Source organism: Lineus longissimus, chromosome 5 (assembly GCF_910592395.1).
Source record: "Lineus longissimus chromosome 5, tnLinLong1.2, whole genome shotgun sequence".
Lineage (NCBI taxonomy): Eukaryota > Metazoa > Nemertea > Pilidiophora > Heteronemertea > Lineidae > Lineus > Lineus longissimus.
Genome location: NC_088312.1, coordinates 6,660,735 through 6,685,708, shown reverse-complemented (window position 1 = coordinate 6,685,708; position 24,974 = coordinate 6,660,735). Strand labels below are relative to the sequence as shown.

At 40.8% G+C, this 24,974-nt stretch overlaps 1 protein-coding gene across 1 annotated transcript; it reads right to left on the bottom strand.

Moving 5' to 3' along the window:
• Nucleotides 1–1,336: 1,336 nt before the first annotated feature.
• Nucleotides 1,337–24,807, bottom strand: LOC135488073 (blood vessel epicardial substance-like). The gene is made up of 6 exons (XM_064772473.1): nucleotides 24,631–24,807; nucleotides 17,905–17,975; nucleotides 14,660–15,220; nucleotides 12,383–12,497; nucleotides 9,063–9,375; nucleotides 1,337–3,334 (listed from the first exon to the last, which is right to left on the bottom strand). Exons 3-6 carry the CDS (start codon nucleotides 15,202–15,204, stop codon nucleotides 3,084–3,086), a joined length of 1,224 nt encoding a protein of 407 aa, XP_064628543.1. The 5' UTR covers nucleotides 15,205–15,220; nucleotides 17,905–17,975; nucleotides 24,631–24,807; the 3' UTR covers nucleotides 1,337–3,083.
• Nucleotides 24,808–24,974: the final 167 nt, after the last annotated feature.

Here is a 24,974-nt window from a genome sequence, read left to right as displayed (position 1 = left end):
GTGATATTGGTCTCTGATTGGTGCATCAACACGGTTAAGTGTGATCATTTTGCTGATAACCTTTTGCCAAGTTTGCAATTAAGATAAGATTGAATTTCATTACAGTTACAATTGACATTTACGGCGTTATTCATTTCCTATAGGTAATTAAAGTGGATGCACGCCCCATGGCACTAGCCAAAACATGTAGAGAACCGTATGTGGCTATACACTTTGCAGTGAATTCTGTGACGATTCATGGTCACAAACAATCATGATGACATGAAGACAAAGTAACAACAACACACTATACAACCAACCACACTAAGAGTGTGTGTGGGGGGGGGGGGGGGGGTAACGAATAGCTAAAACGAATAGCTATACATGTAGGAAGCAGTGTCACATCAGTTACAGCTAACTGGTCACCTACTAAAATGGACCCAAAACTACCTGGAGACAATGGTATGGATGAAACAAATACTCTTTTCAACCACGCACTGGGTTACAACTATGAGGACTTTGTCGCAACCATGGTACATCCACCCAAACTGTATCGGTCACTGGCAGTAGAAACCCAGTAACGAATACATGGCTTTGCTCTTTGCCACTTTAGATGGCCAACACTCTGACTCACGCTTTTGCATCGCATGCCGATTTATCGGCGGTGTGGCGTCAATCCTTGTCTCCGCCTTCGTGAAGGAGGAATACCGACACACAACGCCGGCAGATCAGCATGTTGCATCACTACAAACATTGCACTCGTAGTGATCTCGAGAAATCGCGGGGGTTAAGATGGATGACCAAAGATTGGGACAATGACATGGGTGAGGACAGAGACAAAGTCACAACCACTCTAGTTCGGGACAGTGCAGCAAACACTCTTCGCCTACATAAGAGACGCAGTGGACCGGCCTCGTTCTGTCGCTCGCATGACGACAGTATGAATAGATAGGATGACGAAGTGGACCAGCCCGAGAGTCTACTCATTGCCCTGGTCTTTTAACCATCTCCCAACAGCGTTTTCGGTACTATTTTTTTCTAAAAAATTTAAACATGCAGGGCTTGTCCATGTGGTTCATTCATAAGGGACAATAGGGCGGTATCTGTTCCGTCGCAGTGAGCTTCACATCTAATTCCGCAGGTAAATTTACCGACGACATGTACTCATATTACTGATTAAGAAACAAATTACACCCTCCTTTCCTCCTATATGACGTGAAGTGACTTTTATTAGCGCAAAGCAAGAGCTGTTACAAAAAGAGTTCCATCTCAGGATCGTACAAAATAATTGATATTGAAGTGAAGAAATCTACATATACACCACACTAACAAGCTATTTCATATAACTGGGGGGGGGGGGGGGGGGGGGCGCTGGCTCTCTCCTATCAGTGAAGACTCCAAGTGCTGCTCGTTCACAAGTCGGTTCTCAGATGGCACTTTATGGTCAAAAGCAGTTCAAGGCGGTTCAAATGAGTAGCGAAAAGAATATGACGAAGTTCTACAAATCAATCTAAAGCGACAGCACGGACATATACAATGACAGCACATGATCGACAGGGATAGAATGTGATGGAGGCGATCTACAACGCGACCTCTCCATCGGTGGCTTTATTCAGTCAAAGCATCTTTGTTTTAGTAGAAGCTGTCATCAGTTTTAAGCTATTACTACCTGAGCAAATCAAATTCTATCATTGTTCGCTAAAGCTCCTGTGCACTGAAGATGATTTTGGGACGCCACATCAAATGCAGTAAGCTTGTACATGTAAATGCTGTTACAAATATTTTCGATTCCACAGTCAACGAATTAAAGTAGAAGAATAGCAAATATTTCCAAGCACGGTAAAAAGTTCAATTGAAGGTTTAATGACGCCGTCCTGAATTTCAGGGCCTTTCGCTCGGTACTTGCCGACATCGCAACAGTATGAGTAACATGCAAGTTTGACCCCGAGGATGATTGATGCTGACCTTCAGATGGTCAAGTAGTCAAGCAGTGGTGGAAACTAGAATTTGAAAGATTTTTTGTAGGATGTCGTCATGACGGTCGTCTACTGAGTTCTAGTGAGAAAAACCAACATGCAGTCCAAGTTTTGATCGGGGGTCACTTGATGACATCACGTCGTCACTTCAAAAAACAACAACCACGTGAGTATAACTTATACAAACACAAAATTGATATTCATACATTGTAGTTTTGGATGGAACTTAGCTTTTAGTGTCCAGGCATGAGACAGTACGATAGTATAGTTGATAAAGACTACACATTCACAAGTGATGAATGAGTGTATTTACAAGTGACGATTGAATGAATATTTACAAGTGATCAATGCATATTTACAAATGATGAATGAATGTATATTTACAAGTGATTAATTTATATTTACAAGTGATTGTTATGTATATTTACAAGCGATTGATATGTATATTTATAAGTGATTCACGTATATTTACAAGTGGAGTTCACATTTCTCGTCCCATTGGAGAAGAGCACCAAATAAGTGATCATGGCGAATCATTTTGTCGGAATTCATTCATTAGTCAAATTAGTCCATTCATTCTTGTATTACTTTATACAGAACTAACGGGGTAAAGTAGGCTCCGTATTCGCGAGGGTACAACTTGCAATGTGCGTTTAAATACGTCATGTAAATGTTTCTGATATAATTCGAAAAGCGTAATCCATCCATAAGCCAGTTATGAACGTCTTATGTCCACTTTTGTGTTGCTACCATTCATCCCTCCTTTGCAGACCAAGCTTATCTCAGAAGTGAGGGCCACTGGACAGGCATAGGCAGAAGATGGTTAGTTTGTGCTGAGCTGGACCGTACCTGGTTTATTGCCGAGCATAGGCACATTGGCTGGTTAGCTCCTCGTGAGCATGGACCGTAGCTCGTTACCTTTTGTCAAGAATGGGCAGTAGCTGGTCATGGTTAAGTCGGGATAAGCATGAGCAGATGCTGGTTAGATCTTATTCCCACGTGCCTGCGCTTGTATTGCTAAGATTCGGTATTGAAAGCTCGTTGATTGTGAAAACTTCATGACAAACTCAGCAATTAGCCTGTTCTGTCTGCATAGAATTCTACCCTAGCTGGCCCCATGGCCCTATGTCATACCGTTGTTTCAAACGATCCAACTGTGGTTTCAAATGACCCAACTGAGGGTGACCCCTGGATGCTTTTCCTGCCCCCTGGTGGCTGCTGTAGCAGGGGCTGCTGAAAGAATACGCGTGGTTGGTTTGGACTCGGAATGGATAAGAAGTTTGGCGACAATCGCTCATCGTAACGATCGTTGAAGAGTTCTTCGTGTTCGATGTTGAACCGCGGTGGGCCCAATGGCGACCTCGGTGATTTCACTGACACTGCAAATATACAAAATAACATGTGTTGTAGAGAATTCTCAAAAACGTAGTGTAATTATTGACAGAGCCTGGCAAATCAGAATTGCTTTAAGGATATGAAGCATTCTTCTCTAACGATAATGACGCTTATCACTACGCCTCACCAGGAAACTTCCACTTATTCACACAATATTCCTATAATTGCCATGGCAACCAACCACGATAACAACATTCGGCTGGAAAATTTCTGATGAAGGTGTCAATAGAGTTTCCAAGAGTTAAAGAAAGGAAACAACTTAATCTATGGCTCTGTTGAATTGGGTGCTTATCAAAGAGCTTACTTTGTTTGAAATGAAACTGAATGACACAGATGGATTAACTACGTGTACGAGCTGAAACTGGATCGTGGTTATTGTCTTTTTCATAAGTTAATGTCACACTGTCTTTTCGGGCTGCTGTGCTGTGCTGGGCCGATTTCTTCACCAATTTAGAAATTTTGGGATCCAAGAGATGTTCAAATTTCAGCACCCAGCGCCTCGGTACTGCTTATTCTGGATGCATTTTGTCGAAATTTTCACGATACCCTTTTTCACTCATATCTTTAAATGTCTCAAGTTTCATTTAAAGATATCCATTAGAAGAAATCGGCCCCTTTCCCGACCCCAAAGTGCAAATATCAAGTTCTTGTTTAACATTAACTTTGAAAGGTAAACACAAACACAGTGACAGAGTCACTAATCCAAATGTAACGAGAAGATAACAGTTGATCCTGTTTAAAAGCACATGGAATACTTAATGCGAGAAGAGGATAACGCCTTTGATGTTGAATCTGCAATGTCGATATAAGTCAGGAGGTTACGTTGACACGGGCGTTGACATTACCCAGTTAGGTTGCCTTAGCCATAAGGAATAACCCGTAGCAATAATGATATTTCATGCTATCACCTTCAGTCTCATCCAAAAGACTATTGAATTTTTAAGTACGTTGTTACTTGGACTACACTCTCGAAAGCAGAGTAAAAGAAGAACTGGAGAAGTTTTTTGTACTGGTAAAAAACTTTCACAGCAGTAATTCCTCACCTGGCACCATCATGGAGTTGTATGTAAGCGCTTCTATATTTCGCATACAAGTACCTCACATACGCATATATTGGAAAATGTCGCTGTTTGCGTACATGTAAGTCGCAGAACATCCAGGGGCGAGGTATTGTCTATCTGCATCCTTTGAAGAAAGGAAGGATTATTATTCAGCCGTCTTGATTCGATTATGATAGTTACTGGTTTCTAATGGTATGACGGTGGCACGATTCCCAACTAGGCCCCTATGCGTAATAAGAAGAAAACAACTTGTAACTTTCAACAGCTTGTACCTTTTCCGTCAAATTTTATGGTCTCTGTCACTCAACTGCTTGTTTTATGGGAAACATTGCAAATAACTAGAAATGTAGCGTTATAACCATTATATTCTTTGTCAAAATACAAAAGCATAGAGTATAAAAGTAACCAGTTACTTATGCCGATCAAGAAAGACAGGATATGCCATTTGGAATTAGTCTTTCACGGCCGGTGAAGAAGTTTGAAATATCCGGGGAACGGAGGTTTCTATCATTCACAACTTATCTAAGCTTCAAAGTTTCAATCACCAAGAGACACTCAACTAACCCAGCAGAAGCTTTTGCCTTGGACTACTGCCTCCCTTTTTTATATAAACGGCTTTACAAGTCAGGAAGCGCATTCAGAACATGATCAAAAGCATTATCTTTTTTATGTCATGATAGAGCTGTTCTTCAGCACATCAACATCCTTCAAAATAATACCCACACAAGGCAACACCAAGGAAGCTACACAACAAACTGTCCTGAAGGTCATCACCAATTCAAACAAAATCCTTCTCCAAGACCCTCAGCAAGAAACAGATACTCAACAATCTTGCTTCACCAGCATCTCATGTATTGGCTTTGATAGTAATCCCTGCTGCTCTGTCCATATTATCCATAATCAACATCAGGTTCATACCAAAGGCAAGGCTACTTTTCTGACAACAATCTCTGGCATCAGAAAAGTCAGAGAGTCGGATATCTGCTCGTTCGTGAGGAAAACGATTTCTACCTTATATACCATCAGGGAGCCGTATTGGTTTTTAAAGATAAGCCGATTCCAAGGCCTCCCAATGCCAGATTTAGCGCAGTGACTACTAGTACTAGTGCTCCGATGTATTGCAGAAAACGCTCTTTTTGATGCACTTTTGACTCAGTTGACGTACATGTAAGCTTGTCTCGTTCACTTGTTTTTTCAGTGAGAATAACCCGAGATCTTGTCAAGCTGCACGGTCAAGCTGTAGTGCAGATGCAGGCCTGAGACAAAAAACATCTAAGATTCGGTTGGTTATTGATGAGAATTTGAAACTGCGTCGATATCTGACGAATTTTACTGGTGAATACGATATTCAAAAATTATTAATAAATATTCCAGTCAGCAGGTTTTATCTCTTCAAAGGTGGTTCATAACTTCCCGCAAAAGTGATGTCACTGTTCGAGGATATGCTGATAGAAAACATTGCCAATTACCCGTATCCACTTAGCTCAATTGAGGCAAAATATAACTGGGCAGTTACATAAAGGTCAATACTTTATGAGTAAATCCCAGCTAAAGCCAATACTAAAGAGATACCCGATATTGCTGATACTTTTTCGCAGATCAGTTGACACTGCTGGCAGTTAATTCAATGAATGAATGGTGCACATGTACGCTCATCTCGTATATCTCCAGAAGCATAGTTGTTGCTGATGGCACAGAAGATTATCGTCTTTGATACTTTGTCTGAATATTTGAAAATTCGTGCACATAAAAGAAAGATTCCCTCATATACAGTTTCTAGGGTGTTCAGTGTCATACATCATCATATAGGCCTACAGCATAGATGAGGTGAGGTAACCTTCCAGCGTTGGATATGTATTTCCTACCAATGCAATTATTCGGACAAATATAACTAGGCCTACATCTTAAAGGTGTAATAATCAATTCAAACTGAGTTCAAGAGAGTTTCTGTCTTGGTCACTTCGTTTAATTTCATACACAATAAGCCTACTCTGATAAACCGGACACTTGCATATAACGGACTCAAGTCCCAAGTCAGTCTGATTTCCAAGTCTGCCCGATGATTTCGGATTTCGTTTATAACGGTTAAAAACGCTGTTGCAATCGAGTCTGAGATGTGCAAGGTCTATTGTATCTCGGAGCAAGTTACTGAATATGAAAGCCAATCCTTTGACACGTTTCTCAGATTCCCCCACAAATCCTATCAAATGATTTCCCCCAAGAAGCTAGATAACGTATTACAAAATATATTCTGAGTGATTTACGTCATTAAATTACTTGGCTAATAAATACCAAAGGTGAATCGGCAAACGCATCACACACTGCGACATGAAGATATGTAGGTTTGAAGTGAGATTCCTGGACAGAAAATGAAATATATAAGACATTTAGTATTTGCATATGACGTATCAATTCAAATGAGTAAGGTATCATTTGACTAACCATTCTGATGTATGAATACATATGATTCCCTATCAGATGTTATTACGTCGAGGCAGCAATAACCTGTCACTTAGAAATCCCTTGCGGTCATCGCAAATCAATATTTCCCGGACGTCACCTTCTTGAAGGTCATTTCCATAAGACTGTCTACCATTTCTTGATTAATAGTCTCCTCACAAATGCCTCCCTATCAAGGTGACCTCTACCTGAGGGCAGCTCATTAGCAGCTCGTTGCCAGACTATACTACACTCCGGACGCAGTGGACCGGCCTCGTTCCTAACCAATATAGAGGAAGGACGATCAGGATGAAGAAATGGACTGCATAGGAGTCTTAACTATACTGGCGGTGCAGTTACCATAATACCTAAGAGTTACCAGACTAGTCTGGTAACGCTAAGATAATACATTCTCTGCATCGCCCAAAAACGTCTTCATATTCCGAAATGTCATCTCCAGCCAAATTAAAGACCCTGCAGTTTATATAACAAATATCTCTCCAACTGATAGTATGACCAATGATCAATAAATCCCGAGACGACTCATACATCAAAAGAACCCGTCATGATTACTTATGAATTGTTTGATATCGCATGTGCACTAATGTGCCTATAAGATGACCAGAGTAGCCTGCGAGATGATGATACAGCAGCAATCATCATCCAGGGTACTGCTGCGGTTGTCATAAGCATAAACCATCTCAAACGACTTTAGTATGAATATATAGTATATAGCATTCTTTTGCCAAGGTTTTCATAGTAGGAGTAGGTGGTAGATGATATAACCTTAGAGTAACCAGTCTGGTTACTCTAAGATACAACTTAATTATTCACTAAGAATATAAATACATCACAATCAACTAGAGAATCGATTCTGTATCTAGTTCCGCAGGTGTAAGGTAATCCCTTACCACTCACTCTTGGCAATGCTTGGTGAGTAAAGCCATCATCAATATTGGAATTGGAAGGGATAATAGCAAGACTATACCAGCGCTGGGGATTAGAAAAAAAATGGTCCTGTGGTATTTAGATACCAGTCACCAGTCACAGCCATGGATCCCCGAATAGCGACATGTCGCCAAAACGAGCTATTTTGCCTAGGTACCAGCCGATTCAACTACCGCCTTGTAGCCATGGGATCCTGACCGCACTCTCGCTATAACCCGAGTCTCTTCCAAAATAGGTTTGCGCAAAAGGGCACTTATCTGCAAGTATGTAGATCTAGCTATTTCCATGGAACTCCCCGCTCTAGCGTTGTGGTACATTGTATCTTTCCATGGAAAAGTCGAAATTGGGAAATTCCTTTCGCAAAGTCTCAAATTGTAGTTGAACTGATGCCAAAGTTTGACATCAAAATTTCTATTTATGGACACAATGTCACTTCCTTTTCGTTCAACCGAGAGACAAATGCCATTCCAAAAGAAAACTTTTCATCCGACCTTTATCGGCAATGCCTCCTATGGGATTAAGTAGGATTGTGAATGGGAAGGCCATCTTGAAATTTACATGGTCTACTGAAAATCGCCGGAGGATTGGGAGTACCGTTACTATAGCGACGTCTAGCCGTATTCAAATTCTACTAATTTGCATGAAGCTGAATCCTTGCAACGATGTTTCCGCCTAAAACTTGTTTGATAAAACCCCATCTAAACCCACATTGGAATACAGACGACGTCATTAGTAAAGTTCTTTTTCACGACTTTTTTTCCCAATAAAGTCGCTCTGTTCCTTTCTGAAGGCACCATAGTGATGAGAATTAGCTGGAAATTGGTTATGTTCAGCTGTAATAGCCAAGATCAAGGAAAGTGGGGAATAAGGCGCTGGATTCACCAGTATCCTCAGGTCAAAACCAGTTTCAATGAGTTGCACTTGATATCGATAAGCTGCAAATAGATTCGGGAGTTTGTAGAGATATTGCTGCGCTGTGTCTTTTGGTCCAAATGAATAAAAAAATAATCAATCAATACATATCTCGTGGTATAGTTATCGTGTAGGAAGATGTTTATAAATCATATAACACTATCGGTATACTCGATTTGTGGAAATCAGCTGAACTAAACTCATTAATTGATAAAAAGGGACCTATTTGGTCGTATTTGATCAAAATAGGTTTGGCAGATTGTGTCGCGCAGTCTTTTGCTTTGCACCTTTGGTGAAAAAAAACCTTTTATGTCAATTTTGTGAAATGGCAACAACACTAAGGGTTCCTTACCACTTTTTCTCGAACTACTGACAGAATACCGGTGTAGCTTCTCAATTGTCTGATTAAACGTCGGCACCGGTGCATTATCGTGATTGTTATTCCCAACAATATCACTCCTTGTATCCGCCAATGATGAGCACGCACTATCCCGTAGTCGGGGATGCCGCAACATCTCCTGGAGTTGATAGAGTTTCACGGTAATGTCCTTGCCCATGAGGTTTGTAAGCAGAGCGTCTATGAACGGATTGGTTCGTAAGTATTGATGAAACTGTTTTGGACTCCACGTCAGAAGTTTACTGTCCTCCATAGCATAAATTGTGACCTGAAAAAGGGACGATGTTAATTAAAAGTAATGATAAATCAGCGTACGTCCGATGGACACAGGACAGCTAACATAGGAAGAGAATCAATTCCCCAGATTCCCCAAGCCTTCCAGTTCGCTGAGCTGGCCTGTACCGGGAACGGAATAGGTATATTTCTGCGTGCACCACAGCGTAACCGGGTGGTTATTTTAGCGCCAAATATAGTGCGATGTCATATTGTACTCGTACCAGGTGGCATCGTTTTTTTTTTGAAAATTTAGCAAAGAGCGCACATGTTTTGCAGTTTTTCTTGTAAGGCAGCCAGCCACTGCCGATTCTCCCCAGGCGCAAGCACACTATATCAGGACAGGCTACTCAGTAAGTTGGAAGGGTTGATGATACTCTCGGCTATATGGGGAATTGATTCTCCAGTGTGCTTTTAACACTTTCATGTAACAGATTTTAATCTGGGAGCCAATCAGTCAAAGGCTTGAACCTTCCGACTGCATGCTATTAATCAAAAACCACTTTGGCGACAGCGCTCTTTATGCTTCGAACGATTTGAAAGAATGCTTTACTGGCTTCACCCCAAGCACTCATTCCCAATCAGGGAGAAGTTAGTTTTCATTAAGTATTCCATTCCCGCAAAATGGATTAGATTAATAGAGGAGAACAACATGATCGATTCGGATTGCGTCCCTGACTTTTTTTCTGAATTCAGAATAAATCAATCTTCGAGTCATCGACCTCGAAGTTTTTTATTTCCGGAGATTCATCCTCGTGGAATCACATAATGATGTCCACAATGATTTTACGATGGAAAAGGAAAACCCAATCTGAAATTTTGTGGCCCCACAATCATTAGATTCCACAATGACAAAGGAGCAAATTTCGCATCTGAAATCGTGAAAGGGCTACTTTTATTGGTTGGGAAATACACGTGCCAGAACCACATGGCTGAAATGGCCAATGAAGGTTCATTAAAATCATATTCCCGGTTTATGAACGCAAATGACAAGAAGTCAAGCTTGCATTATCCTTGTGTAATCTTAAAATGATATACACTTGCTGTTAGACGTACAATATATTCAAGACCACGAAATGCTTAACCGTTATCCATGCAAATCAAAAGTTAGTTTAAAAAAATTTTCGAATGCGAATGCGCAAAAATGCAAGACCAAAGCAAAGATTTTTAAAGAGATCTAATAAGATTGAAGATGTGGAAAGATGTGGAAACAGAGAGTGAGTAGAATGTGTTTCATTCGAATGCTACTGTAAGTATATGTGCATTGAAAGGAACATTGAATCAATTGTACCAATATCACAAGCAACATAAGATGAAACTAACTTTACATCTCAAGAGTTCTGTGTTCGTAAAAAAAGCTGTGCTCCTCTTTCTAATGCAAGAAGAAAGCTTTGCAAATTACAACCTTGCCCCTGAATTTAATATCACCTCTAAAACTGGAGAGAAATGTTAATGAATGACGGCGCCTCCAAAAAACATCGATAAATGCAGATTTCGACAGATTCGACTCCGGGAGGTGATTTCACAGTCAATGGGCGGACGTATTGGGCTACGAGTGGGTTGCCAAAAGAAAGTTTCTCCCCGGAGTTTTTGGCATGTGGTTTCCGGGAGCGAAATCGGGTTTGAGGAAACAACATGTAATTGCCGTCAATAGAACTTTCAGTTGTTCTGTAGCCTAGGGTGAAAAACGATGCTGATTTCTCACGTTGCTTCAACATTTACCAACTATACACCCGCCCAACTCGATCCCGGAAACGAGTTGGTACGGGACCTCGCGATTGTGTTAAGGAAGCACTTGGGAAACAAGGTCGTGCAAAATCGTATCCATCTCCTTTGAGCACATTCACGTTCGAGCAACTAGAGTCATACCTCTCATCCGGCTACGTACCACTAATGTAACATTCAAACCCACTGATGAGAACACACTTTCTGGCCATCCACTTATGCACGCTCACGATCTACCGGTATTGCTTTTAATAATCCACGTTGTGGCCACCATCAGTGCCAACGTATAGGAAAGGCAGCTTTGATAAACATTTAAAGTAAAAGCAATCAGGTCACTGTTTTCTGAAGGCTGCGTTAATCATTTATAGACAAGTCAGTAAACTGAGGTTCTTCAAAATAAAATAAGACACAGTGACAATTATTTCGCATAGAGTCTTCTGGCCCACTTAACGCAACATTCGATATTGTTGCTGAGAAGCGCCGTCCTTTATGGAGCGGTGTCTCTAACATTTTATTGCTCTCAAAGGTGTCCTCAAAGTGAACGCTGATCTTACTGTATGCATTTATGTCAGGAATGTGTTGTGTAATGGTCGAGATGTGCTTTGGAACTACTTGTTAGACTACTTGATGAGTCATGTCTTTAAAAAGGGTCAACCTGTGAGGGCCAGGGTATATCAGATCGTGGTACACCTTGCGACTACTAAAATAATCATTACTATGACTTATCATGCGACGACATCCAATCAGTGCAGTTTGAATATGTTGAAAAAGCTCATAGGAAATGGGTACAAAATTGAAATATAGAAAAATATTATTAAAATTGAAGAGGAACGAGGATAAAGGCTAGGACAGTGCGAAAGAATGGCAAAAGAATGACAAAGATTGGTCTTACATCGATCCAAGTAGTATGTCTATGTATTAATTCCAAAGTGCAAGACCTAGAGGCGAGCTTGCCTAAGCAAGACACAAGGATTATGCAAGAGAAATGTAAGAAAACGGTTCTAAGATATGTGAAAATAGAACAATGTAAGAAAATAGGTCATATAATAAGAATTTTAATGTCTGCTGTAAAGTTGAGTGCAAAATGCCTCTGAGGACTTAAATTTTAGTGATCTGCAAATGAAAACTGCTAGTTAAACGCAAGAAGCTGCAAGCAATAGCCACTAAGCGTAGTTCGTACTTCTTTGGCTCTGTACACAAAATATGGAGATTGGAAGAATCAAGAACTAACAGTATATAACTGATATTGATAAACAATAAAATAAGTAGTCTCTTACCTGAAATGAATGGGTTTCTTTTGAGGTGGGTGGACAGGCTTCATACTCGGGTGAATCCAAAAACTGCATGGGCTCAATAAAGTGTAGAAACACACCTTTACATGTCACTTTCATTCTGCAATTCAGAAGTTTTATTATCATAATTGTAATTATAAATGAAGTTATCTAAAGATTACCAGAAATTATTTTCCCTAGTTTTCTTGGCTTGTCCCAGGAAACCAGAAATATATGGGATTTCGTTGTCTCTCCCGGCGTGCTATTCATTTACATATACATATACATCTTTGCCCAATACCAAACGCATTATTTTAATGCAAGTAGGTCATGCACACATTACGGCGTTCTGCATAAATCGTTATTCTGAAAAAAGGAAGCAAGATGCAAATGTATCCCTGAGATGAAGTGCACATGACAACCGGTTGGCAGAAAGAGAAAAAGGCTATGCAAGGCTACAGAATTTGCTCCTTAGCAACCCAAGATAAAGGCTTGATGATCGAACGAACCATACACTAAGCTATGTGTTTGACTAAGCCTGGAGCTCTGGGGAGCACTTGTGTCTCTCGGATGAATGTTGCACAAGGAGTACGATTTCGTACACATTGCAGTGACGAGTAATGGGTAGAACCGTTTAGCTTAACCTAAAGCACTTTTTCATGAAATCTTATAGACTTGCTCAGGCTTTGGTGTCCATGATTATGTACAGATTTTATCGTTAAGGATTAACCATAGGTACCACCATTTTGCCAAGAACTTGAAATCTTAAAGCAATTAGAACTCAAAATGAATAAGTGCCCATTTAAAACTTTTGAGGCTGTTCTCTGGAAAACAAAGAGCAGACTCCCACCATTGATATTGGCAAAAAAAGCGTAGTGACCGAAAGCTTGAGCACGCAACATCTTTGTCATTAAGAGGTTGTTTATCACCAGAGACAGGATATATTTCAGAAAAAAAGCCACATGCTTTAGTTCTAGCTGTCAACGTATTTGTCCAAAACCTTTCAAAATTCGTGATGATGGTTTGATTCAAACATAATTGAGTTTTTTAAAGGAAACATAATAACAAACCTTTTTAGACGCAATGGAAAATTCTTATACCTATCAGATGAATGGTTAAAGTAAAATACGAAAAGATGTTAAAAAATATTCTGATATTATTGCATTAACACGAGGAAGAAACCAATTAGATCCCCAGACTCTATTCTATCACTTTCTATGCCCAAACCAATCACGTATTTCTAACCCATTAGTTCAACAGGAAATGAAATCTGTCATTACCACCAAAGCTACGTCAAATGTACCTGTTCATGGAAAGCGTCTACATCAGGCAAATCTCACAAAGCAAGAAATTACCAAACATAAATTGTAAAGAATTTCGCACGAGATCTCATGAGAAAGTAGCCACATGTGTTGCAAGAAAGCTATTGGTTTATCTACCGAATCCTAACAAACAATTAGATGGTGAAATCCGATGTCTACGAGTTTTCTGAAAACCCCAGACACATTCGAGTTGGTCATTTTTTTTCACTTGTTGTTCCTGATCCAACCTCACTGATGCATTCTGTGTCCGCACGGATACACCTCTACATGAAAAAGCCTTCCAACCTGAAACATTGTTTGGTAAGCACCGTGCATGCGAGGGGTTTTCTTTTTTTTCAACCGAAGAATCGCAGATCCTTGCTTGGCTGAGACAGGACACTTTAGTCTTGTTGACAATGTTTGATCACCAGCGTTAAGGTGACATGCCATGAATGTTAAGCGCAGCACCTACCAGCATTTTATCGGCTTTCGTTACAAAAGGCAAAGTTAAGACAACGCTTCGGAATATTTCACATTACCCTGTGTTACTCAGTTCGTTTCTCAGCCAGGCGCTCCCCATATGAAAGACAGGAAGAGTCTCTCAGATAAGACTTCTGATTTTTTCCCATCTGAGGTCCTTTGAGGCAAGGTTGCCCTTCAGATTCCTAGTTAGTAAGCCGGGCTACTACAATGATAATTTATTACCAAACACATACCAGCGTTGTGAACCAGTCCAAAGTGCCAAGTATACAATAAGTTGATAATGTGATGGGGCGACATGCATAGTCGATTTAACTATTATCAAAATATATATGATCGCCTTATATATTTTTTGTTATCATTAGTCAACTTTTGTTTTTAAGAAGTTTTGCACTCGGATTTTTTTTCGGTAGTAAGAGGCTGATTGACTCGAACTGAGATGGGGGAAATTGACAATGGCTGCTTTTCTGTTCTTCAATATGGACTTCTTTCATGAACTTACCTCCCATGTAAAAGAACCGACAGCTTCTCCTTACACACTGACTCGTGTTCTGTAGCGTAAATAGCACCTTTTGTTAACGTCACGACATCCCCCACAGAAGTGAACTCCTTAAATGTAGTCCGATCGACATTAAAAGCCTTCAAATGAACAAAGTAGGGCTCTAGGGCTGGATGTATTTTTTCTGGGTACATGTTGTACCCAAGTAGTATAAGATAGCCCAAATTCGCGAAGAGGAAGCCCATGTGCCAGCCAAGAACGTCAATAAAGCAGGTCACCATTGATGCCCAGAAGAACTGTAATACATTCCCTAAAGCTACTAAGCTCCGTAAGAATACGACTTGATATTTATATGTGTTTGGCGCAAGGAATGAAACTGCAAAACACAGGTGAGCCAATTGGAATAAAACGTCAGATGAGGAAACCCACGCCTGACAGGTGGCACTAAGTGTCTCATTTTCTGCTGTGCCATTCCATGAATTTTCGTCTGCTGCCGATTCCAGCATAAGAACCGTGTAGTTCTGGTAGTTAGTGTCGTTGTCACCCATTCTACCTCAGCTCAGCCTAAAAGTAGACAAAAAAGAACAACTTAAAGATCGATTGAAAGTGGCTGATTTAGCGCCACCCAGTGGTAATAGGCTAAGACGAGTGATTCTCTTGAAGCAAGTTTTTTTTGTCTGCAATTTTGCAATCAAAACCTCACCCACTTTCTTTCAAAGGAGATCAAGCTTGACTGATCATCTTACTCTAATGAGCCCTCTGACACAAGACCATCACAGACATCCTTAAATCTTTGATTTGGCCCAACATCACATTGTAAATTCCCATTTGCTTAATAAAACTGCCCACGCCGCAACTAAATCTGCAAGTGGCTGTGCAGAGAGAGATCAAGAGTGCTCAAAATCAGAGAACCCGTAGACTTAGAATGATAGCTGTGGGAGATGGTCTTAGTTTAAAACGATTCTGAATCACTCTCTCCGCATGCCATGCTTTGAATAATGTGCTTCTTTGGTATAAACATGGGGACAGAACTCTTCAGGGACTGCAGTCAAATGCAGGGTTTTTATAAAGGCAAAATATAGATGCGCATTCATCAATTATTTCACTGTTTCTCTGATCTAATCTCTAGAGCAATCTCAGACGTTTATAATGTATAGGTCTACAAAGTCGCCATGTAATGGTATTTAAAATCAGCAACAATTTCTGCATTAGTTAATCCAATAAAACATGCTGTTTATGGTAGGGCCAGAGAGCGGGCAACATAGACCGCCATTTGTTATTAACGTCCCAACGAGCCACATGGTCTGATTTACAGTTTAAATATCTGTATTGGCCTTCATCACTACGATTGTGGTCCTTCTTATTACACCGTAAGAAGTATCACAAAGCTGCCACAATCCTCCCAAACGCCTTATCTGATATTCTGGTCATCTTCGCCCAACCACCATGCGGTCAGAAGTACCATAATAGCTGCGTTTGTCTTCATCAATGCGAACTTGGCAATAATCATGTTGAATGGGGCATCAAGCAATGCCATGATTAACCCTCTTGAATTGAAGCCACACCACTCTTAAGACTGGGTGCACGATAACCAAGATCCAACAGGTTGATACTGGGAACCATATCTACCTCACTGGTTAAAAAATTTCATTTCATTTCATTTCACATGAATGGTTTACAGTTCAATTTCAGTACAGCGGGAAATTTATTGCACTTAGTTCACGTAACCCGCTGCGTTCATCAACGAAACCAAACCGTATTTCTTCTGATAAATGGCAAACGTTGCATTCTATAGGCCACCATAACACCAATGACTACCAGTTAAATTATAAATCATTTGAATTGCATACTATAATGCTGGTAATAAATGTTAATCCGCTACTAAGGAGATTTAAGAGTGTACGTCTATACCTGAATACCAAGGTCAGGTCAGTCTCACCAGAATCATGTGGTAATACAACAATTTCAACAGGCCACACCAGAATCCTGTCCGTGGTAATAAATTATTTCTAGGTGAAACAAGAATCCTGTGGTAATACAACATTTCCAAGTGACACCAGAATTCTGTGGTAATACAACAATTCTAGGTGACACTAGAATCCTTTGTTAATACTCCTCCTCATAAACATATATCACTCGGATGTCACTCGATTTATTAAGCCAATTTGTGACGATAACGAACTCTACGAAAGGCCGCGAGTCGACGGAAGTCATTATCATATGCCAAGCAATTCTATCATTCCTGAAGGACCATTTCGATTGATCAAAGCTGCTCATTATTCTTAACTACAGCCTAAGCATGCACCAAAAATGTCATATCTAGACATCTTGGATGATTATGCATTATTCGCCGAGGACCTGCTGGCTCCGCGATTTCGACAGACGGGCACGGTCAAATTCTGGTTGGCATCTGACGCCAAGAGCCAGTAATCGTTGGAATGTCGGATCGTGTTTCTCAGTGCAAAGAGTTAACACAGCCTCGAGAGCCATTTCGACGACCCAGACTTATCATCATGGCTTGGATGAAAAGAGCAGTCAGTTTGGCTTGGCTTTAAAGTTTGCGAGTGCTGCCTGTTGGTTAAAGCCTGATACAACCATTCAGTTTGTGAAATGTCCTTTCTAAAACGAAGAAGGTTGAACGACGCAAAAATTCCAACCTATTTGTTCTGACCATTCAGATGACATCTCAACGAAAACAGATAAAAATAAATTTGAAGCGAGGCTAATCTGATTAGTTTTTCTTTTTTGCCTCTGTTGTTGCATTGTAAAGGCTGGAGCATAGACCATGGTTAACCAACACAGCGATGGTATAGTTGCTCTGAGCCCAGACCGAACGGGTGGTGGTATTTCATCCAAATGTCTCTGGCAGATTGCCCCAGACTGGATTGTTCGATCATGCCGACCCTTCAGTTGTTACCGGTCTGCTTCATCCCATCTCCTTTGCAATTCATGAAGTACGACTGAGAAAATTATTTATGTTGACATTGGATATTTCCAGTTGCGTTGGTCACTTAGACACTCTTGACTGGTTCGCTGGGATATCAAATAACCAATAGTGAAATACGGTTCCACAAGCCGATTTGGATTGGAATACTTTCTGAATTGTATCAGGTCGGCCACAACTAAGTGGAACTACAAAGTTTTGACTGCTCCCACCCCGGAGAATCTGTTGTGAAGGCAAATCTACTGAACAACATCAACACCTGCCCATCAGTATCGTCTGCAAACCTGAACATACGACGGCTTACCTTTTTTACATCCCGTTTTGTAGTCAAGGTAATGTGCTTTCATCGTTATCGCGCCGGAGACGCCCATGTTTCTGGAAGAGGGATAAGAAGTTTATGATAAAAGAAAGAGGAACAACTAACACATGTCATGTCCTGCTAATAGGGAAATCTCACAGTGATGTTAAGTTAGAGAGAAATCCCCATGTTATCTAGATTATGCCATTTCCGTCAAAGCAGCCAAGCAGCCATTCAGATGGTTCACCAAGAAATAAAGTTCAAGTTGGCTATTTCTAATAATCCTTTATGATAATGAGAATTGAGTCAGCACTCCTAACTTGTATGGCATTGACAATGTTAACGGAAGGTCAGTCAGTATACTACATTACCTCACGTGGCTGATATGGGCATCAAAAACGTACGTTTCTTGATTTCATATTCTGGTGGTTTACATCAGAAGTAAATTATTGTATAAAGGACTTTCCATACTGCTGGATTCAGTTATTGAATTGTGAATGCTGACAAAGGTCGAGGAGATTGATTACTGAAATTAGCTCAGTAGGTCTGCTTTTAGTAGCTTAATGTCAATGAATCATACTTTCTCCAGCAACACTGAACCTTCCCGCAAACTGCTTTGACTTTTGTCTTCGTGCGTATTTGCCTAATACAGATATTTCAATTAAACCCAGGTCAAGTGGTTCTGCCTCACATTGCCCACATGGAAAGGCAGATCATAAGGTCAAGTAGTGGTCTCAAAGGGTTTTTAGAATGCCGCTTTTAGTAACTGCATTAGGTAATGTCGAACGAAAGCAACACTTCCGTAGTCCATTAAGTCGAACAAACCTGTAACTGGATATCATTTTGAATGGGTTAACATTGACACTCTAATGACACAATCGAGCGGACTGTAAAAATTGTAGATAGCGAAATTGTATTTCTACATGTATCATCATTAAGGTTGTTTACAAGATGTACATCCCCTGTAAACGGGGCTTGTCGAGTTGGGTGCATACATATGGGAGTTTCCCCTCTATCTTGTCGTGAATATCACAGTCAAGCAATACCCTCTCAAACCCAATTCCAAAATCAATTAAGAAGGACATGTTAGCTTCGGTGAAAAATCGATCGCTGAGATCAAATCACAGGGATCCATTCATTCCTTAGATTAAACAGATTGGGCATCTATCGGACTTACATTAGACAGACGTTATGTTGACATTTGGAGAAACATAAAATAACTCATATATTCAGCAATTTTCATATTAATAGCTTGCTATCAGATATAATTGTGGGCATTTACTTTAGACGTCGCGCCTGGTAGAGACTGCCTATAGATAGATGTAGTGAGTTCAACAGTTTGAAGATTGTCGTCAAATATTCAGAAAGCACCAGTGTAATTTTTGGATAAGTTTTATCACATCATTATCATTGCTCGCCGTGATGTCTGGAAATACAGTAACAGTAAACATTGGGTACTACACATTCTTTGTACAACAACTCTTTGTCAGGGAAACATGCACTAAGCATCGCTGGGACACGTTGTCAACTAGACATCCAACCTGTTTGACCATTCTCACCATGCCTAATCTCACAACCACCCAGTGATAAATGGCTTCGCCACCTTGACAACATATTAATTAGGAGTCACCATGGTCCTCTCCCAGGAGGCAAGATCACAAACCGTTAATCACCTATAGGATGAACTATTTGGTGGAAAATGACAGCATACCAACTACACTACAAAGGCCAGAAAAATATTTTCCATCAGAACCGCGAAAAGCAACTTCTTTCGTCGTCTTAGCGTTCGACATCAAGAAGCAAAAGAAAAAGTTGCAAGCTATAGCGACACCGATCTGCTGATACATGTAGATATCATTGTTGGCATTTCGGTAGAGGATATTGGCCATAACAGAATACAGATAAGGATTTGATTGGAATTCAGTCACAGCCTCCGCAGTCTTAGGCAGACACTCAGCAGTAATCACGTTCACCAGAGAGCTTATAGTGCGAAGCTATAGAATAGGGTCACTCTCCTCGAGAGACATGTTGTCTTGGTGAAGGAGATTGCCCTAAGAGGAGGATGTCTCATGGCTCTCAAGAGACAAATACACATGTACATATTTGGGTTAGAGAAAGGACATACATATCTGATAGCTTACTGCAGGCAATGAAGACAGTCTGCAAACCGGTAACCTTTCGCCTGACACGGACACAATGATTGCCAGAGTTCTTACTTATATCGTTGGTAATTTAAGAGGCACTTCATAAGTAACTGCAGGCAAGCTGGGGCTATTACGATGTATGGATTTGCTTCCGATCATTTCATTTTGCCCACCGGTATCTGAAAGCCTTTCTGCACTTCTTTGACCACCAAGGTTTTTGACCAAGTCAAGACCAATGTTTCACCAAGTCATATACCATCCACATACTTGATAATTGAATAGCATCACCCGTCCCTTACCTCAGAACCTCAAAGAAACGACTTGGTGAGATTGCCATTGATCAGAGTCAGAATAGACAGGTGGTGATTGCATGACTTGTTGCCTATGAGCCTTGTAATTGTATGACACCAACATTTGATGGGTTAGTGCAGACTCCCTCATGGGCCATTACCTCTGATCGGCATCTCTGGCTTCAATGAATGGCCAATCAGGTGGTAATAGTGACTCGGGGTCTCGGGTACCCAAGATCAGACGAACGGGTTTGAATGGAAAGGCTTCGGTGCAAAATATATTTTGACTGGCATTACTTCAGGTCGCACTTTGGTAGTGTGCTGCAAACGTTCACATCATGTTCCAATAATGAAAACTTAGGTGGATTTTTTAGCAGAATTTATGGCTGCAATATATATAGCCACCTTTCTGTGAATATTTGAAAATTCAGTGCAACCTTCTTTGCGGGAACCTCCGCCAGAATGCCATCCTTTCTGAACGAATTCTGGTAATTTCACTTCAACTTGTCTCCAATGGTCTCTTTGAAAGTTGGCCAATGATATATCCAATAAACCCATTCGAAATCTCTTGAGAGAAACATGTAAAACAAGTTGCATGGCATCAAAGACCATCACAACACAAAATGACATTTATTAGATCACCGCGGACTGTGCGAAACATCACACCAACATCGACCATCACAGTTAGTCAATCTATCCTAATTTGCAGAATCGGTGCTTTCCCCATTCGATTTGTGGGCGAATGCAGCTGACGGATTGATCAAATTATGGCCAACGCACCGTTTGCTTACGAAATTGTCACAGCGTGTAGCAGCAGCGGAGAGTGACATGCCATCACGGACCCTGAGACAATTTATCACTGGGTGGGAAGGTACCATACCCAGATATTTTCTTCTCATCCCAAATTAGGTTATTGTACAGTATTTTGAATATGGATGGTGATGGTGGTTTGTGATATTGTGTTTATGTGTAGTGCCTTGCAGTAAGTGCGATCAAATTGATCAGCCATTGACCAAAGCTGCTTTGACCACACCAACGGGAATAATGAGTATAGAGAGAATTCTTCAACAACAGTTCTTTGGATCTTGCCAGTTCACTTAGCCATGAAAGACAAGAATTTCTTCTAAACTTAAAGAAATGCTGTGATTTCCATGCATCTGATTGTCACCTCCAGCTGAAGACTAAGGCTGATGGGATACACAATCAAAGAGCACTTTTTTCTCGACAGGATTAGGAAGCTAATTAGCACTGCCAGTCATCAAGTAGGACAGCCCACTGGATAAGCTCCTCTCATTCATTAATCCTGAAAATAAGGTGGTTGACCTGAGGTCTTTCCACATAGTTAGTCAAGTTGAGAGTACGTTGAATCATGGTTTAAAGCCAAAGGGAAGAGACAAGAGGCGGCAATCTTGGTGGAAGAAATTCAAATCTTCAGGGGCCTAATTAGTGTTGTCAAATGATCCAAGATCGTTTCATTGATCTTTCTAAAACTTTCATTTCTCTTCGATCTCATCTCACAGCCGATTAGTCGGCTTCGTAAGCCTCGGAGCTTTGAAATGTGACAAGTAGTCAAATTGCTGCACAGTGGAGCCAGATTAGATCAGATCCTAAGCAAATCAGGCATCAAAACGAGCAAATGTGAGATATTGATCACACTGTGCTAATGCATTGCTCTCAAGAGATGGGATGGAGATTGACTTTTGATTCCAATAACTTTTTTCTTATGATTGAACTGTATGCTTCATCGAGCGGTTTTAGTGTATACTTCACTTAGTTCACAACTGAGTACCAGTACTCATTATCAGATATTCAAATTGTAAATTTTATTCAACAAGATATTGGCAAGGAATCTAGAGTGAAATTTAAAATCTTATATCACCGAATTTGAAATTGAGGAAATTACACGTCAATTTCAGCTTTCAATAAAGCTTGGCTAATTTTGTGATCGTATTTGGATTCCAACAAGCACTACAGCTTATGACAAAGGCGGAAGAACTTTTAAACCTTACTCAAACCAACAATGCATATATACTCTATTTATGAAAGTAACCGAGTACGCATCAGAAAAACATCAATTCGTTCCCACACGGTAAACAAATCTTAGATGACGAATAACCATAAATAGTACATTTCAATAGAAGTCCGTGACTTTTCCTCAAATTCAATTTAATGTTAGTTACCAGTAACTGACTACATTAAATTGTCCATTATCGAAAACTACGCGTCTGGCCAAGTTACCATAGTTCAGCAGAATTAGATGCTATTACATCCGTTACTATGGAAACTGACATGGTATTGAAAAGCGATAAAAAAGGCCTGTTAGAGGAAGCTGAATGTGATTTATACCACAAGCTGAGGTAGTGGAGCCATAGAACCGTCCACGAGGTTAGAATCACCAGACTTGGTTAATAGGTTACTTAAAGTCACAACACCATTCGGCAATTCCATCTAGCATTTCACAGACTTATATGCGCTTTCGAACCTCAAGACTTGGTGAACAGGTACATACAGATTTTGAACCTTAAGATTAATTGTTGATTAGCTTCTTAACAGATTCTGAATCTCAATACTTAATTCCGATAATGCAGACTGGGACTTGTTGAGCAGGTGTATTCCGAACCTCAGGACCTGTTGATGAAGTACCTATACGGTAACACAGATTCCGAACATTAAGACTTGTTGATGAAGTACCTACGGTAACACAGATTCCGAACATCAAGACTTGTTGATGAAGTACCTACGGTAACACAGATTCCGAACATCAAGACTTGTTGATGAAGTACCTACGGTAACACAGATTCCGAACATCAAGACTTGTTGATGAAGTACCTACGGTAACACAGATTCCGAACCTCAAGACTTGTTGATAAAGTACCTACGGTAACACAGATTCCGAACCTCGAGACTTTGTTGATGAACTTCTCATATCACCACTGTCTAGACAAACAACCTCGTTGAACTGCCTGCCTATTAGACATGCTGGGACACTCGAGACCACCAGACACAAGGAAGCGAGACTCAACATGGTAAAAGGAAACTACATGTAGTTTTTTTAATGTTTGGCATGCCGACCTCCCGGCAGTGAATGTCAATCCTAAAGTCTCCTAAATGATGGATATACGCTGAACGACGGAAGATGGGAATGATGTTTGGTAGCCCATTGCTAAAGCTATTTTTTGATAGGGTATTTGGTTCAGTGTGTAAGTAGCTGTAGCGAAACTCAGTTATCGATATTTCACTCAATGCCTCCTTGCTTGTTTACAGAAAGTGGCATATATTTTTAGATTATAGGTTGAGTCATCGCCCAATCTTTCAATGTACCACCACAAACGCGGTATTGACCAGTGAATCGATTTATGCATCCAATAGCCTGCGATCATCCAAAAATCGATCACGAAGAAGCGGAGCTGATCACATATCAGCGTTCGATCTACGGCTGGTTGTTGCTGGTATAACCTCACCAATGCAAGGAGAAGGTGGTCTCGAGCCATTTTTGTGAAAATTGGGTTATAGTGGCATAAACTGATAGATTTCCTAGCCTTCGCCTGGTCTAGTATTGGTGCAGTAAAGGTGGACGTGGCCCATGGTTAGTGGGAAACATTAAACTTACCTTTCCTAATGCCATCTATGAAAATCATTGTCGATTTTGCCCATTTCTCTCGATATAGAAAAATGGAACTTCGTCACTCTTTTGTTACGGAGAAGACTGAGTAAACTTACGAATTGAAAACGTCGAAAACGGTCTTAAACAGAGGGGGTTAATGGAATCGCGGTTTATGGTATCGTTAATTCATGAGCATAATTGGTTTTGGGCCAAAGGTGATCCCCTGGATCTGGAGTTATTTCCAGTTTCTGCCAGTTTTGTTGATGAACTCTATACCACAGCCTTGCCAACGCCATCACGAATTTCCGTATGATTCCGTTAACCCTAATCGTCACGCATCCAGAATAACCCCCCCCCCCCCCCTCCTCACCACCACCATCACCACCACCACTAGAACTAGGCTAAAGAATAGCTTTCCAGAACGTTCCTTGTCTTAATCTCGACTACTCACTCACCTCGGCCCCCTCCTCTCCTAAGTGACATTTGACGTTGTGAGTAACCAGCTCGGCCTATCTTTAAAGTTAACGGATAAGACGTTTATAGATCTCGGTCTATAGGCTTTTGACACAAGATATTGCAGGGCTAAACACGGTGAGAGATGGTAAATGAAGATACAGATGGCTGATGGACATGCAGATGAAACCCGTCACAGATGTCGTCAACGACAGCGAACACGATTTTACCAACTACTTACCTCTGCGCCAACCCATTCATTTAATCCATGTTCAATCCATGCATCCAACATGATCCAGCCTAGAACATCTGATTAGAAATCCTCGGCCACACACTGATTCGATATGAAAACAATCGTACAGATCCAATCCAGCCCGCGTAGAGCCATTGGCTTCGTGAGAACGGTATATGTCACTCAGCCTCCGTTAGTGACGCGATCGGCAACAAGCTGCAACGTGGTCGCTCAGCGACACCAAAGCTTTTACCCATGTGTCACCCACGGGCGTGTCGCTCACTGGCGAAGATTAATCACACAAAAACGTAAAAACATACAGTGTTATCTCCTGGATCGCAGGATAGATTGAA

What these genes read in the sequence shown, in the direction of transcription:
- LOC135488073 (XM_064772473.1), bottom strand. Translation starts at nt 15,204, where the DNA reads ATGGGTGACAACGACACTAACTACCAGAACTACACGGTTCTTATGCTG. An exon ending in TCGGTTCTTTTACATGGGAG is followed by an intron (nt 12,498 to 14,659) that starts GTAAGTTCATGA and finishes TCTGAATTGCAG; the next exon opens with AATGAAAGTGACATGTAAAG. An exon ending in CAGTAGTTCGAGAAAAAGTG is followed by an intron (nt 3,335 to 9,062) that starts GTAAGGAACCCT and finishes GTATATTTGCAG; the next exon opens with TGTCAGTGAAATCACCGAGG.